At 56.8% G+C, this 13,633-nt stretch overlaps 1 protein-coding gene across 1 annotated transcript in view; it reads right to left on the bottom strand.

Annotated features, from left to right (window-relative positions):
- Positions 1–13,633, bottom strand: part of LOC129694704 (zinc finger protein 721-like) — a 37,354-nt gene that overhangs the window by 16,183 nt on the left and 7,538 nt on the right. The window contains exon 2 of the mRNA XM_055631445.1: positions 10,953–12,194. Within this exon, the coding sequence (XP_055487420.1) occupies positions 10,953–12,133 (1,181 nt within the window). The 5' untranslated portion in view covers positions 12,134–12,194. The remainder of the gene's footprint in view (positions 1–10,952; positions 12,195–13,633) is intronic.

Below are 13,633 nucleotides of genomic sequence, written 5' to 3'. Positions count from 1 at the left end.
GAGGTTCACCTGCACCTCCTCCAATCTCATCTACTGCATCCGCTGCTCCAGGTGTCAACGTCTCTACATCGGTGAGACCAAGCGATCGTTTCGCCCAACACCTCCGCTCAGTCGGCCTTAACCAACCTGATCTCCCGGTAGCCCCAGCACCAACTCCCCCTCCCCATTCCCAATCTGACCTCTCTGTCCCGAGCCTCCTCCACTGTCAGGGTGAGGCCCAGCGCAAATTGGAGGAGCAGCTCCTCATATTTCACTCGGGTAGTTTACACCCCAGCGGTATGAACATTGACTTCTCTAACTTCAGATAGCCCTTGCTTTCCCTCTCTCTCCATCCCCCTCTCCGTTCCAAGTTCTCCCACTATTCTCACTATCTCCGACTACATTCTATCTCTGTCCCACCCCCTCCCGTGAAGGGTATCGACCCAAATCGTCACCCATTCTTTCTCCCCAGAGATGCTGCCTGACACGCTGAGTTACTCCAGCGCTTATAACCATATAACAATTACAGCACGGAAACAGGCCATCTCGGCCCTACAAGTCCGTGCCGAACAACTTTTTTCCCCCTAGTCCCACCTGCCTGCACTCATACCATAACCCTCCATTCCCTTCTCATCCATATGCCTATCCAATTTATTTTTAAATGATACCAACGAACCTGCCTCCACCACTTCCACTGGAAGCTCATTCCACACCGCTACCACTCTCTGAGTAAAGAAGTTCCCCCTCATGTTACCCCTAAACTTCTGTCCCTTAATTCTGAAGTCATGTCCTCTTGTTTGAATCTTCCCTATTCTCAAAGGAAAAGCTTGTCCACATCAACTCTGTCTATCCCTCTCATCATTTTAAAGACCTCTATCAAGTCCCCCCTTAACCTTCTGCGCTCCAGAGAATAAAGACCTAACTTATTCAACCTATCTCTGTAACTTAGTTGCTGAAACCCAGGCAACATTCTAGTAAATCTCCTCTGTACTCTCTCTATTTTGTTGACATCCTTCCTATAATTGGGCGACCAAAATTGTACACCATACTCCAGATTTGGTCTCACCAATGCCTTGTACAATTTTAACATTAGATCCCAGCTTGCCCTGCCCGGAGACAGGCCCTTCGGCCCCTCTCGTCCGTGCTACCCCGGGCTTTCTCCAACACAGCCTTGCACTGTTCTGCACTGGATATTGCATTTATTGCGTTTGTCATCACCGTATGTACACTGTTTGCTCTGGCGGCTGCGTGTGAACGGGAGATTTCATCGCCTCCCGGTCGATGTGCAGAACAACAAACTAATGAAGCATCTGGAACACAGTTCTCCTGGGTTGCTGCAGGCTGAAGCATCAAACTACTACCCTGTTGAGCCTCATCAGTCCCACAGCACAGAAACACACAGCCATGCCCATCGAAGCTAGTCCCACATGCCCGCATCTGGCCCCTCACCCTCTCTGCCTTTCCCCACCCGTGCCTTTCGAAAGGAGATGAGGAGGAATTTCTTCAGCCAGAGGGTAGTGAATCTGTGGAATGTATTGCCACAGACGGCGGTGGAGGCCAAGTCACCGGGTATTGTTTAGATTTTAGAGATACTGCGCGGAAACTGGCCCTTTGGCCCATCGAGTCATTGCCGACCCCGTATACTAGCTCCATCCTACAAACACACTAGGGGCAATTTTTACAGAAGCCAATTAACCTACAAACCTGTACTTTGTCTTTGCAGTGCGGGAGGAAACCAGAGCACCCGGAGAAAACCCACGCAGGTCACAGGTGGAGAACATAGAAAACTGTGTACAGACGGCACCCGTAGTCAGGAACGAACCCGGGTCTCTGGCGCTGTGAGGCAGCAACTCTACCCGCTGCTCCACCGTGCCACACCTTTTAAAGTGGAGACTGACGGGTTCTTGATTAGTTTGGGTGTCGGGGGTTATGGGGAGAAGGCAGGAGAATGGGGTTGAGAGGGAAGGATAGTCCTGATTGAATGGTGGAGCTGTTTCGATGGGCCGAATGGCCTAAATCTGCTGCTATGACGCATGTACCTGATTGCATTTGTATCTGCCTCCCTGCACCTCCTCTGGCAGCTCGTTCTGGGATGTAAAGGTTGCCCCCCAGGTTCCTATTAAATCTTTGGCCCCTCACCTTGGGTGTTGGCAGAGCAGTAGATCACCTGCCTCACGGCTCCAGAGACCCCCGGTTCGATCCTGGCCTTCAGCGCTCACTGTGTGGAGTTTGCACGTTCACCCTGTGACCACGTGGGTTTCCTCCGGGTGCTCTGGTTTCCTCCCGCACTCCAAAGACGTACAGGTTTGTAGGTTAATTAGCTTCTGTAAAATTGCCCCTAGCATGCAGGTACAGCAGGCAGTGAAGATAGTCAATGGCATGTTGGCCTTCATAACAAGAGTTGTGTCTAGGAGCAAAGAGGTCCTCCTGCAGTTGTACAGGGCCCTAGTGAGACCGCACCTGGAGTATTGTGTGCAGTTTTGGTCCCCTAATTTGAGGAAGGACATTCTTGCTATTGAGGGAGCCCAGCGTAGGTTCACCAGGTTAATTCCCGGGATGGCGGGACTGTCATATGCTGAGAGAATGGAGCGGCTGGGATTGTACACTCTGGAGTTTAGAAGGACAAGAGAGGATCTTATTGAAACATGTAAGATTATTAAGGGTTTGAACACACTAGAGGCAGGAAACATGTTCCCGATGTTGGGGGAGTCCAGAACCAGGGGCCACAGTTTAAGAATAAGGGGTCGGCCATTTAGGACTGAGATACGGAAAACCGTTTTCACCCAGAGAGTGGTGAGCCTGTGGAATTCTCTGCCTCAGAGGGCGGTGGAGGCCGATTCTCTGGATGCTTTCATGAGGGAGCTAGATAGGGCTCTTAAAGATAGCGGAGTCAAGGGATATGGGGAGAAGGCAGGAACGGGGTACTGAAGGTGGATGATCAGCCATGATCACAGTGAATGGCGGTGCTGGCTCGAAGGGCCGAATGGCCTCCTCCTGCACCTATCGTCTATTGTCTTCACCCCACGTCCTGATTTGTAGGCCCTCCTGTGACAGCTCCTTGTCCTCTGGTCCTCCATTATCCATTTTGGTGGCAAAAACAGGAAAGCAGACTATTATCTCAATGGTGGCCGACTAGGAAAAGGGGGAGATGCAGCGAGACCTGGGTGTCATGGTACACCAGTCATTGAAGGTAGGCATGCAGGTGCAGCAGGCAGTGAAGAAAGCGAATGGTATGTTAGCTTTCATAGCAAAAGGATTTGAGTATAGGAGCAAAGAGGTCCTTCTGCGTGTTGTACAGGGCCCCGGTGAGACCACACCTGGAGTATTGTGTGCAGTTTTGGTCCGCTAATCTGAGGAAGGACATTATTGCCGTAGAGGGAGTGCAGAGATGGTTCACCAGACTGATTCCTGGGATGTCAGGACTGTCTTATGAAGAAAGACTGGATAGACTTGGCTTATACTCTCTAGAATTTAGGAGATTGAGAGGGGATCTTATAGAAACTTACAAAATTCTTAAGGGGTTGGACAGGCTAGATGCAGGAAGATTGTTCCCGATGTTGGGGAAGTCCAGGACAAGGGGTCACAGCTTAAGGATGAGGGGGAAATCCTTTAAAACCGAGATGAGAAGAACTTTTTTCACACACAGAGAGTGGTGAATCTGTGGAACTCTCTGCCGCAGAGGGTAGTCGAGGCCACACAGTTCATTGGCTATATTTAAGAGGGAGTTAGATGTGGCCCTTGTGGCTAAGGAGATCAGGGGGTATGGAGAGAAGGCAGGTACGGGATACTGAGTTGGATGATCACCATGATCATATTGAATTGGATGATCAGCCAAAAACTCAGTGGGTGCAGCAGCATCTATGGAGCGAAGGAAATAGGCAACGTTTCGTCCCGAAACCCTTCGGGTTTCGACCCGAAACGTTGCCTATTTCCTTTGGGTTTCGGCCCCATTTGAAGCCAGTTGAGGCCACAGTTCATTGGCTATATTTAAGAGGGAGTTAGATGTGGCCCTTGTGGCTAAAGGGATCAGGGGGTATGGAGAGAAGGCAGGTACAGGATACTGAGTTGGATGATCAGCCATGATCATATTGAATGGCGAATGGTGCAGGCTCGAAGGGCCGAATGGCCTCTACTCCTGCACCTATTGTCTATGTGTCTATGTTTCCATTCCCCTACTCTGGAGGGTGCTTCTACCTGATCTATTCCACTCGTGCTTTTATACACCTCTATAAGATCACCTCTCAACCTCCTGCACGCCAAGGAATAGAGTCCCAGCCTGCTCCAACCTCTCCCTGCAGCTCAGGTACTCGAGTCATAAGTGCCAATCACCCCCCCCCCCGGACACTTATTCTTATTTATTCAAATCGTTTGCTATGTCGCTCTTCAAGGGAGATGCTAAATGTATTTCGTTGTCTCTGTACTGTACACTGACAATGACAATTAAATTGAATCTGAATCTGAATCTGAAGGGATGGGGCAGAATGAGGCCATTCGGCCCATCGAGCCCACTCCACCATTCAATCACGGCTGATCCATCTCTCCCTCCTAACCCCATTCTCCTGCCTTCTCCCCATAACCCCTGACACCCGCACTAATCAACAATCCATCTATCTCTGCCTTAAATATACCCACTGACTTGTGGCCTCCACCGCCGTCTGTGTGGCAACGAATCCCACAGATTCACCACCCTCTGGCTAAAGAAATTCCTCCTCATCTCCTTCCTAAAGGAACGCCCTTTAATTCTGAGGCTGTGACCTCTGGTCCTAGACTCTAGACTCTCCCACTAGTGGGAACATCCTCTCCACATCCACTCTATCCAGGCAGCCGCCCGTTATTCTGTAACGTGTCAATGAGATTCCCCCCTCTCTCGTTGTTCTAAACTCCAGTGAGTGAGTACAGGCCCAGCGCCGACAGACCCACTCGTTCCTGGGATGGTTCTTGTGAAACCTCCTCATGACCGGGTCCTTGGGACATCCTCGTAAATCTTCTCTGCGCCCTTTCCAGCACCGACGGCGTGCTTTCTGAAGCAGGGTGACCAGACCTGAACACAGTGAGCTGCGGTGGAGTCCAGCGGTCAGTATCGGTCTTGGTGGGAGGTGGGTGGGGGGCACGGCTCAGTCATCGTTGAAGGGCCTCGACCACGAAACGTAAAAGCCGCTCCTTCTCTCCAGAGATGCTGCCCGTCCCGCTGAGTTCCTCCAGCGCTTTGCGACTTTCACCGGCGTCTGCAGTTCCCGTCGACACACACACACACACGTTCGGTCCTGGCCCTTCCAGGAGCACGGGTGGAGGGGGTTGTGGTCCTGGCAGCAGCGGGCCTGACGGGCCAACGGTCCTTCTCCCCCTCCGCACCCGGGAATACCACGGGATCGACCGCTCGGCTCTGGAACCCCGGGACTCCTGGCGGAAGGAGATAAAAACCATGAGAGGCGGAGATGGGGGGAGGCAGTCAGAAGGATGGCGGGGCTATCATATGTTGAAAGAGTAGACAACAGGTGCAGGAGTAGAGGCCATTCGGCCCTTCGAGCCAGCACTGCCATTCAATGTGATCACGGCTGATTGTCCCCAATTAGTACCCCGTTCCTGCCTTCTCCCCATATCATATAACCATATAACAATTACAGCACGGAAACAGGCCATCTCGGCCCTTCTAGTCCGTGCCGAACACATAATCTCCCCTAGTTCCATCTACCTGCGCTCAGACCATAACCCTCCATTCCTTTCCCGTCCATATAACTATCCAATTTATTTTTAAATGATAAAATCGAACCTGCCTCCACCACCGTCACTGGAAGTTCATTCCACACAGCTACCACTCTCCGAGTAAAGATGTTCCCCCTCATGTTACCCCTAAACTTCTGTCCCTTAATTCTCAAGTCATGTCCTCTTGTTTGAATCTTCCCTACTCTCAGTGGGAAAAGCTTATCCACGTCAACTCTGTCTATCCCTCTCATCATTTTAAAGACCTCTATCAAGTCCCTCCCTTAACCTTCTGCGCTCCAAAGAATAAAGCCCTAACTTGTTCAACCTTTCTCTGTAACTTAGTTGCTGAAACCCAGGCAACATTCTAGTAAATCTCCTCTGTACTCTCTCTATTTTGTTGACATCTTTCCTATAATTAGGAGACCAAAATTGTACCCCATACTCCAGAATTGGCCTCACCAATGCCTTGTACAATTTTAACATTACATCCCAACTTCTATACTCTGATTTATAAAGGCCAGCACACCAAAAGCTTTCTTTATCACCTTATCTACATGAGATTCCACCTTCAGGGAACTATGCACAGTTTTCCCAGATCCCTCTGTTCAACTGCATTCCTCAATTCACTACCATTTACCATGTAGTCCTATTTCGATATCCCCCGACTTTAAGAGCCCTATCTAGCTCTCTCTTGAAAGCATCCAGAGAACCGGCCTCCACCGCCCTCTGAGGCAGAGAATTCCACAGACTCACAACTCTCTGTGAGAAAAAATGTTTCCTCGTCTCCGTTCTAAATGGGTTACCCCTTATTCTTAAACTGTGGTCCCTGGTTCTGGACTCCCCCAACATCGGGAACATGTTTCCTGCCTCTAGCATGTCCAAACCCTTAACAATCTTATATGTTTGCATAAGATCCTGTCATCCTTTTAAACTCCAGAGTGTACAAGCCCAGCCGCTCCATTCTCTCAGCATATGACAGTCCCGCCATCCCGGGAATTAACCTGGTGAACCTACGCTGGGCTCCCTCAATAGCAAGTATGAAGCGACTGGGCTTGTATAGTCTCTGCCTCGGAGGGCAGTGGAGGCCGATTCTCTGGATTCTTTCAAAAGACAGTTAAGATAGCAGAGTCAAGGGGATGTGGGGAGAAGGCAGGAACAGGGTACTGATTGTGGATGATCAGCCAAGATCACAGTGCTGGCTGGAAGGGCCGAATGGCAGAAAGTGAGGGGGTCAGTGATGGAGTCATAGATTAATACTGTGTGGAAACAGGCCCTTCGGCCCAAGTTGCCCACACCGGCCAACATGCCCCATCTACACTAGTCCCACCTGCCTGCGTTTGGCCCATATCCCTCCAAACCCGTCCTATCCATGTACCTGTCTAACTGTTTCTTAAACGTTGGGATAGTCCCAGCCTCAACTACCTCCTCCGGCAGCTCGTTCCATACACCCACCACCCTCTGTGTGGAAAAGTTACCACTTGGATTCAGATTAAATCTTTTCCCCTTGATGGATGGGGAGGGGCATTGATGGAGGGGGAGGGGCATTGATGGATGGGGTGGGGCATTGATGGAGGGGGAGGGGCATTGATGGGAGGGGGTGGGGCATTGATGGATGGGGTGGGGCAGTGATGGAGGGGGTGGGGGCATTGATGGAGGGGGAGGGGCAGTGATGGAGGGGGAGGGGCATTGTTGGAGGGGAGGGGCATTGATGGAAGGGGAGGGGCATTGATGGAGGGGGTGGGGCATTGATGGAGGGGATGATGGGGCATTGTTGGAGGGGGAGGGGCATTGTTGGAGGGGGTGGGGCATTGATGGAGGGGGAGGGCAGTGATGGAGGGGGAGGGGCATTGTTGGAGGGGGTGGGGCATTGATGGAGGGGGAGGGGCATTGATGGAGGGGGAGGGGCATTGTTGGGAGAGGGGCATGATGATGGGGGGGGTGGGGCATTGATGGAGGGGGAGGGGCATTGATGGAGGGGGGGGGGCATTGATGGAGGGGGAGGGGCATTGATGGAGGGGGAGGGGCATTGATGGAGGGGGAGGGGCATTGATGGAGGGGGAGGGGCATTGAGATGGAGGTGGGGGGGGGGAGCATTGATGGAGGGGGTGGGGCATTGATGGAGGGGAGGGGCATGGATGGAGGGGGGCAGTGATGGAGGGGGGGGATGATGGAGGGGGTGGGGACATTGATGGAGGGGGAGGGGCATTGAGGGGGGGGGGGGGAGGGATGGGCATTGAGGGGAGGGGGGGGAGGGCATGAGGGGAGGGGGGGGGGGGGGGGGAGGGGGGAGGGGAGGGATGGAGGGGGGGGGGGAGGGGCATTGAGGGGCAGGGGAGGGGGGGGGGCGTTGCGGGGGGGGGGGGGGAGGGCGGGGGGGGGAGGGGAGGGAGGAGGGGGGAGGGGCATTGATGGAGGGGGCGGGGCATTGATTGAGGGAGGGAGGGGGGGGGGCATTGAGGGGAGGGGGGGCAGGGGCGGGGGAGGGGAGGGGGGGGAGGGGCATTGATGGAGGGGGTGGGGGCATTGATGGGGGGGGGGGGCAAGGGGCGTTGAGGGGAGGGGGGAGGGGGGAGGGGAGGGGGGAGGGGCAGGGGGGAGGGGCATTGAGGGGAGGGATGGGGGGAGGGGAATTGAGGGGAGGGGGGCATTGAGGGAGGGGGGGGGGGGGCATTGAGGGGGGGGAGGGGCATTGATGAGGGGGGAGGGGGATGGGGGCGGAGGGGCATGAGGGGAGGGGGGCATTGATGGAGGGGAGGGGCATTTGAGGGGAGGGGGGAGGGGCATTGAGGGGAGGGGCGTTGAGGGGAGGGGGGAGGGGCGTTGAGGGAGGGGGGAGGGGCATTGATGGAGGGGGAGGGGCATTGATGGAGGGGGGGGGGGGCATTGATGGAGGGGGGAAGGGGCGTTGAGGGGAGGGGGAGGGGGGAGGGGCGTTGATGGAGGGGGGGGGGGGGAGGGGGGGGTTGAGGGGGGGGGAGGGGGGAGGGGGCGTTGAGGGGAGGGGGAAGGGGCGTTGAGGGGAGGGGGGGGGGGGCATTGAGGGGAGGGGGGGGGGGGGGCATTGAGGGGGGAGGGGCATGAGGGGGGGAGGGGCATGATGGAGGGGGAGGGGGGATGGGTGGAGTGGGGGGGGGGGGCGTGATGAGGGGGAGGGGCATTGAGGGAGGAGGAGGGGCAGGAGAGGAGAGGAGAATGAGTGACAACTGTGCCTTACCTCAGATTACGTGTGATCCACCGTCGTGCCTCTGGCCTGGATCGGGTTCGGGTTGATCGCCCCCCTCCCCCTCCTCACTGCTGGAGGGGGGGGGTCGTGTTCCCGTTGTTGCCTCCGAGGAGACTCGGCCCCTCCTCCGTCTCCATCTCCGTCTCCCGATCGGCAGCGCCAGCCTTCGGCGACCCCGTGTGCGTGCGCTCGCTCACCCTCTCTCTCCGAGCGGGAACAGGACGGCAGCAGGAGGGCCGAACGGCCTCAGTCCCTCACGTTGTGGGCAGGACAGCGCGGCTTGCGGTGAAACAGCTTCAGAGACTCCCTCCCCCACCCCACCAGTCCTGCAGTCACACCAACCCCTCCCCTGGGTGGGGGTCTCGCCGAATTCAAGCAACCTTTAGCCGGTCTGCAGACAGAGACTGGCCGTGGGAAACAGGCCCTTCGGCCCGCCGAGTCCATGCCGGCCATCAGCCGCCAAATTAATTCTCCCCCCACCTCCAGTAGATAGACCGGCTGCGATTGAATGGCGGAGGAGGCTCGATGGGCCGAGTGGCCTAACACCACTCCTATCCCACGGCCGTTACTGAAGCAACTATCCCTGGCCTCCCCTGTGCTAATGTTCTGGATCAGCCCTACCATGAGGGGCTTTATCCAGGACTAGAGGGTACAGGTTGAAGGTGAGAGGGGGAAGGTTTAAAGGTGATGCGTGGGGGGGGGGGGGGGGGGTGGGGGGGTGGAGACAGTCACGATACTGGTGCTTGAGAGGCTTTTAGATGGACATGCAGGGAATGGAGGAATACAGATCACATGCAGAGGGGACGGGTTGAAGGTCAGCATGGACACTTTGGGCCGAAGGGCCTGTTCCTGTGCTGTCCCGTACTGGTTCTATCTTCGACAGTTAGCACTGATGAAGGCCAATGTGCCAAAAAGACTTCTTGACCGCCCTATCTACCTGCGACTCCACCTTCAAGGAACCATGCACCTGTAATCCCAGACCCCTCTGCTCCACAACACTGCCTGTGGGCCCTGACCCTCACTGGGAAGATCCTGCCTCAGTTTAACTTTGCAAAATAAAACACCTTGCACTTATCTGTGCATTAACTGCACGGGGAGAGAGAGAGGGTTGAGGAGAGAGAGAGAGAGAGAGAGAGAGAGGGGGGGAGGGAGAGGGCGAGAGAGAGAGAGGGGGGGGGGGGTAAGGGGGGGGGGGCGTGTCGCTGTGCTGTACGGCGTAGTTTGGGACTGTTTGTTTTCACGCAGAGGAAGTTGGCATCGGCGCTGGAAGGAGGGTCTGCGGGGGGTGGGGAGGGGGAGGAGAGGAGGAGTCGGGATGGTAGGGGATGGGGAGGGGAGGGGAGGATAGGAAGGGGGGAGAAGGGGGGAAATGTGGGCGGGGGGAGGTGAGGTGAGGGTAGGGGAGGGGATGGGATGGAGGGGGTCAGTGGCGGGGAGGGAGGAGATCGGAAGGGGGGAGGGTAGGAGGGGGGGAGGGTTGGGGAGGGGAGGGGAGGGGGGGGAGGGGAGGGAGGGATAGGGGAGGGGAGGGTAGGTGAGGGGAGGATAGGGGAGGGGAGGGTAGGTGAGGGGAGGATAGGGGATGATGGGAGGATGGGGGAGGGCAGGAAGGGGGAGGGTAGGGAGGGGGAGGATTGGGGAGGGGGAAGATTGGGGGGTTGGGGTAGGGGGGGAGGAAAGGGGAGGGGAGAGGAGGATAGGCCATGGGAGGATGGGGGAGGGTAGGGATTTGGGAGGGTAGGAGAGGGGAGGGGAGGATAGGGGGGGAGGGGGAGGATCGGGGGGGGGAGGAGATGGTGGGGTAGGTGAGGGGCGGGAAAATGGGAGGGAGGATGGGGGAGGGTAGGGATTTGGGAGGGTAGGGATTTGGGAGGGGGGGGAGGGGGGGATAGGGGACGAGGGGGAGATGGTGGGGGAGGGGAGGAGATGGTAGGAGAGAGGAGGATAGGGGAGCGGAGGGGATGGTAGGGTAGGTGAGGGGAGGATCGGGGAGGGGAGGGGATGGTAGGGTAGGTGAGGGGAGGATACGGGATGGGATCAGTCGCGGGTGTGGATCTGCCGGTGCCTCAGCAGGTTGGAGGATTCGGTGAAGCCCTTGCCGCACTCGGAGCAGACGAAGGGCTTGGTGCCGGTGTGGGCGGGCAGGTGTCGGCGGAGGTGGGAGGACTGTGAGAACTCCAGGCCACAGAGGGGGCAGGCGAAGGGACGTTCCCCGGAGTGGACGCGCCCGTGCCGCAGGAGGCTGGACGAGTGGGTGAAGCCTTTGCCGCACTGGGCGCAGACAAAGGGTCTCTCTCCGGTGTGTACCCGCCGGTGCTGGCTGAGGTGGGAGAGGCGGGTGAAGCCCTTGCCGCAGTCGGGGCAGGAATAGGGGCACTCGCCGGTGTGGACGGTGAGGTGGGCCACCAGGCTGGACGACTGGCTGTAGCTCTTGCCGCAGACGGAGCAGGTGAAGGGCTTCTCGCCAGTGTGGACGATACGGTGTCGCCGGAGGCCGGACGCCTGCGGGAAGGCTTTGCCGCAGACGGGGCAGGCGAAGGGCCGCTCGCCGGTGTGGGCGCCGCGGTGGTCCTCCAGCTCGTCGGCGCTGCGGAAGTCCTTGCCGCAGTCGGTGCAGCGGTGGGTGATGCGGGCGGGCAGGACGGGGCCGGGGCCGGCGCAGCGGCGTGCCCGCCAGTGCTCCTTCAGGTGCTGCGAGGTCTTGAACGCCTTGCCGCACTGCGGGCAGGGGAAGGGGCGCTCGCCGGTGTGTACCCGCTGGTGGGCCAGCAGGTTGCCAGAGCGGGTGAAGCCCTTGCCGCACAGGGTGCAGGCGTAGGGAGTCTCGCCGGTGTGTATACGGCGGTGGGCCTCCAGCAGCCGGGGGTACAGCCACCACTCGCCGCACACCTCGCACTCGTACCGCACCTCCCCGCCGTGCTCCGCCGCGTGGGCCGCCAGCTCCTCCGGCTGCTCGAAGCTGCGACCGCACACCGAGCAGATGTGGGCCGCTGCCGCCATCGCCGCGCCGCCACTCTCCCCGCCCTCTGCCTCCAGCACTCCTGCGTCCGACTGCTCCTCGCTCTCGGCTACGGCCGGTTGGTCCTCGTCCTCCGCCACTCGCTCGCCGTCCTCCGCCTCTCGCTCTCCGTCCTCCGCCACTAGCTCTCCGTCCTCCGCCACTCGCTCGCCGTCCTCCACCACTCGCTCGCCGTCCTCCACCACTCGCTCGCCGTCCTCCGCCTCCATCCCGGCAGCGGATAGCCGACCTCCGCACGATCTCACCGCCACCGTCTAAACCACACGAACCCTGTGGCGCACAGAGACGAGAGAGAGAGAGAGCAAGCCCGTCACTCCGTACAGAAAACACATCGCACACCAATATATTACACAGACAACAGGTGCAGGAGTAGAGGCCATTCGGCCCTTCGAGCCAGCACCACCATTCAATGTGATCAAGGCTGATCATCCACAATCAGTACCCCGTTCCTGCCTTCTCCCCATATCCCCTGACTCCACTATCTTTAAGAGCCCTATCTAGCTCTCTCTTGAAAGCTTCCAGAGAACCGGCCTCCACCGCCCTCTGAGGCAGAGAATTCCACAGACTCACAACTCTCTGTGAGAAAAAGTTTTTCCTCGTCTCCATTCTAAATGGCCGACCCCTTATTCTTAACTGTGGCCTCTGGACTCCCCCAACATCGGGAACATGTTTCCTGCCTCTAGCGTGTCCAAACCCTTAACAATCTTATATGTTTCAATGAGATACCCTCTCATCCTTCTAAACTCCAGAGTGTACAAGCCCAGCCGCTCCATTCTCTCAGCATATGACAGTCCCGCCATCCCGGGAATTAACCTGGTGAACCTACGCTGGGCTCCCTCAATAGCAAGAATGTCCTTCCTCAAATTAGGAGACCAAAACTGCACACAATACTCCAGGTGTGGTCTCACTAGGGCCCTGTACAACTGCAGAAGGACCTCTTTGCTCCTATACTCAACTCCTCTTGTTATGAAGGCCAACATGCCATTCGCTTTCTTCACTGCCTGCTGTACCTGCATGCTTACTTTCATTAACTGATATACAAGGACCCCCAGATCCCATTGTACTTCCCCTTTTCCCAATTTGACACCAATCAGATAATAATCAGCCTTCCTATGGGTGCTAAAGTGGGTAATCTCACATTTATCCACATTATACTGCATTTGCCATGCATCTGCCCACTAACCCAACCTGTCCAAGTCACCCTGCATTCTCATAGCATCCTCCTCACAGTTCACACTGCCACCCAGCTTTGTGTCATCTGCAAATTTGCTAATGTTACTTTGAATCCCTTCATCTAAATCATTGATGTATATTGTAAATAGCTGCGGTCCCCGCACCGAGCCTTGCGGTACCCCACTAGTCACTGCTGGTCCCAGCACCGAGCCTTGCGGTACCCCACTAGTCACTGCTGGTCCCCGCACCGAGCCTTGCGGTACCCCACTAGTCACTGCTGGTCCCCGCACCGAGCCTTGCGGTACCCCACTAGTCACTGCTGGTCCCCGCACTGGGCCTTGCGGTACCCCACTAGTCACTGCCTGCCATTCTGAAAGGGACCCGTTAATCCCTACTCTTTGTTTCCTGTCTGCCAACCACTTCTCTATCCATGTCAACACTCTACCCCCAATACCATGTGCCCTAATTTTGCCCACTAATCTCCTATGTGGGACCTTATCAAATGCTTTCTGAAAGTCCAGGTACACTACACCCAC

The sequence above is a fragment of the Leucoraja erinacea genome, unplaced genomic scaffold (assembly GCF_028641065.1).
Source record: "Leucoraja erinacea ecotype New England unplaced genomic scaffold, Leri_hhj_1 Leri_764S, whole genome shotgun sequence".
NCBI lineage: Eukaryota > Metazoa > Chordata > Chondrichthyes > Rajiformes > Rajidae > Leucoraja > Leucoraja erinaceus.
The sequence above is the reverse complement of the archived record's forward strand: the minus strand, read 5'-3'. Positions and strand labels throughout refer to the sequence as shown.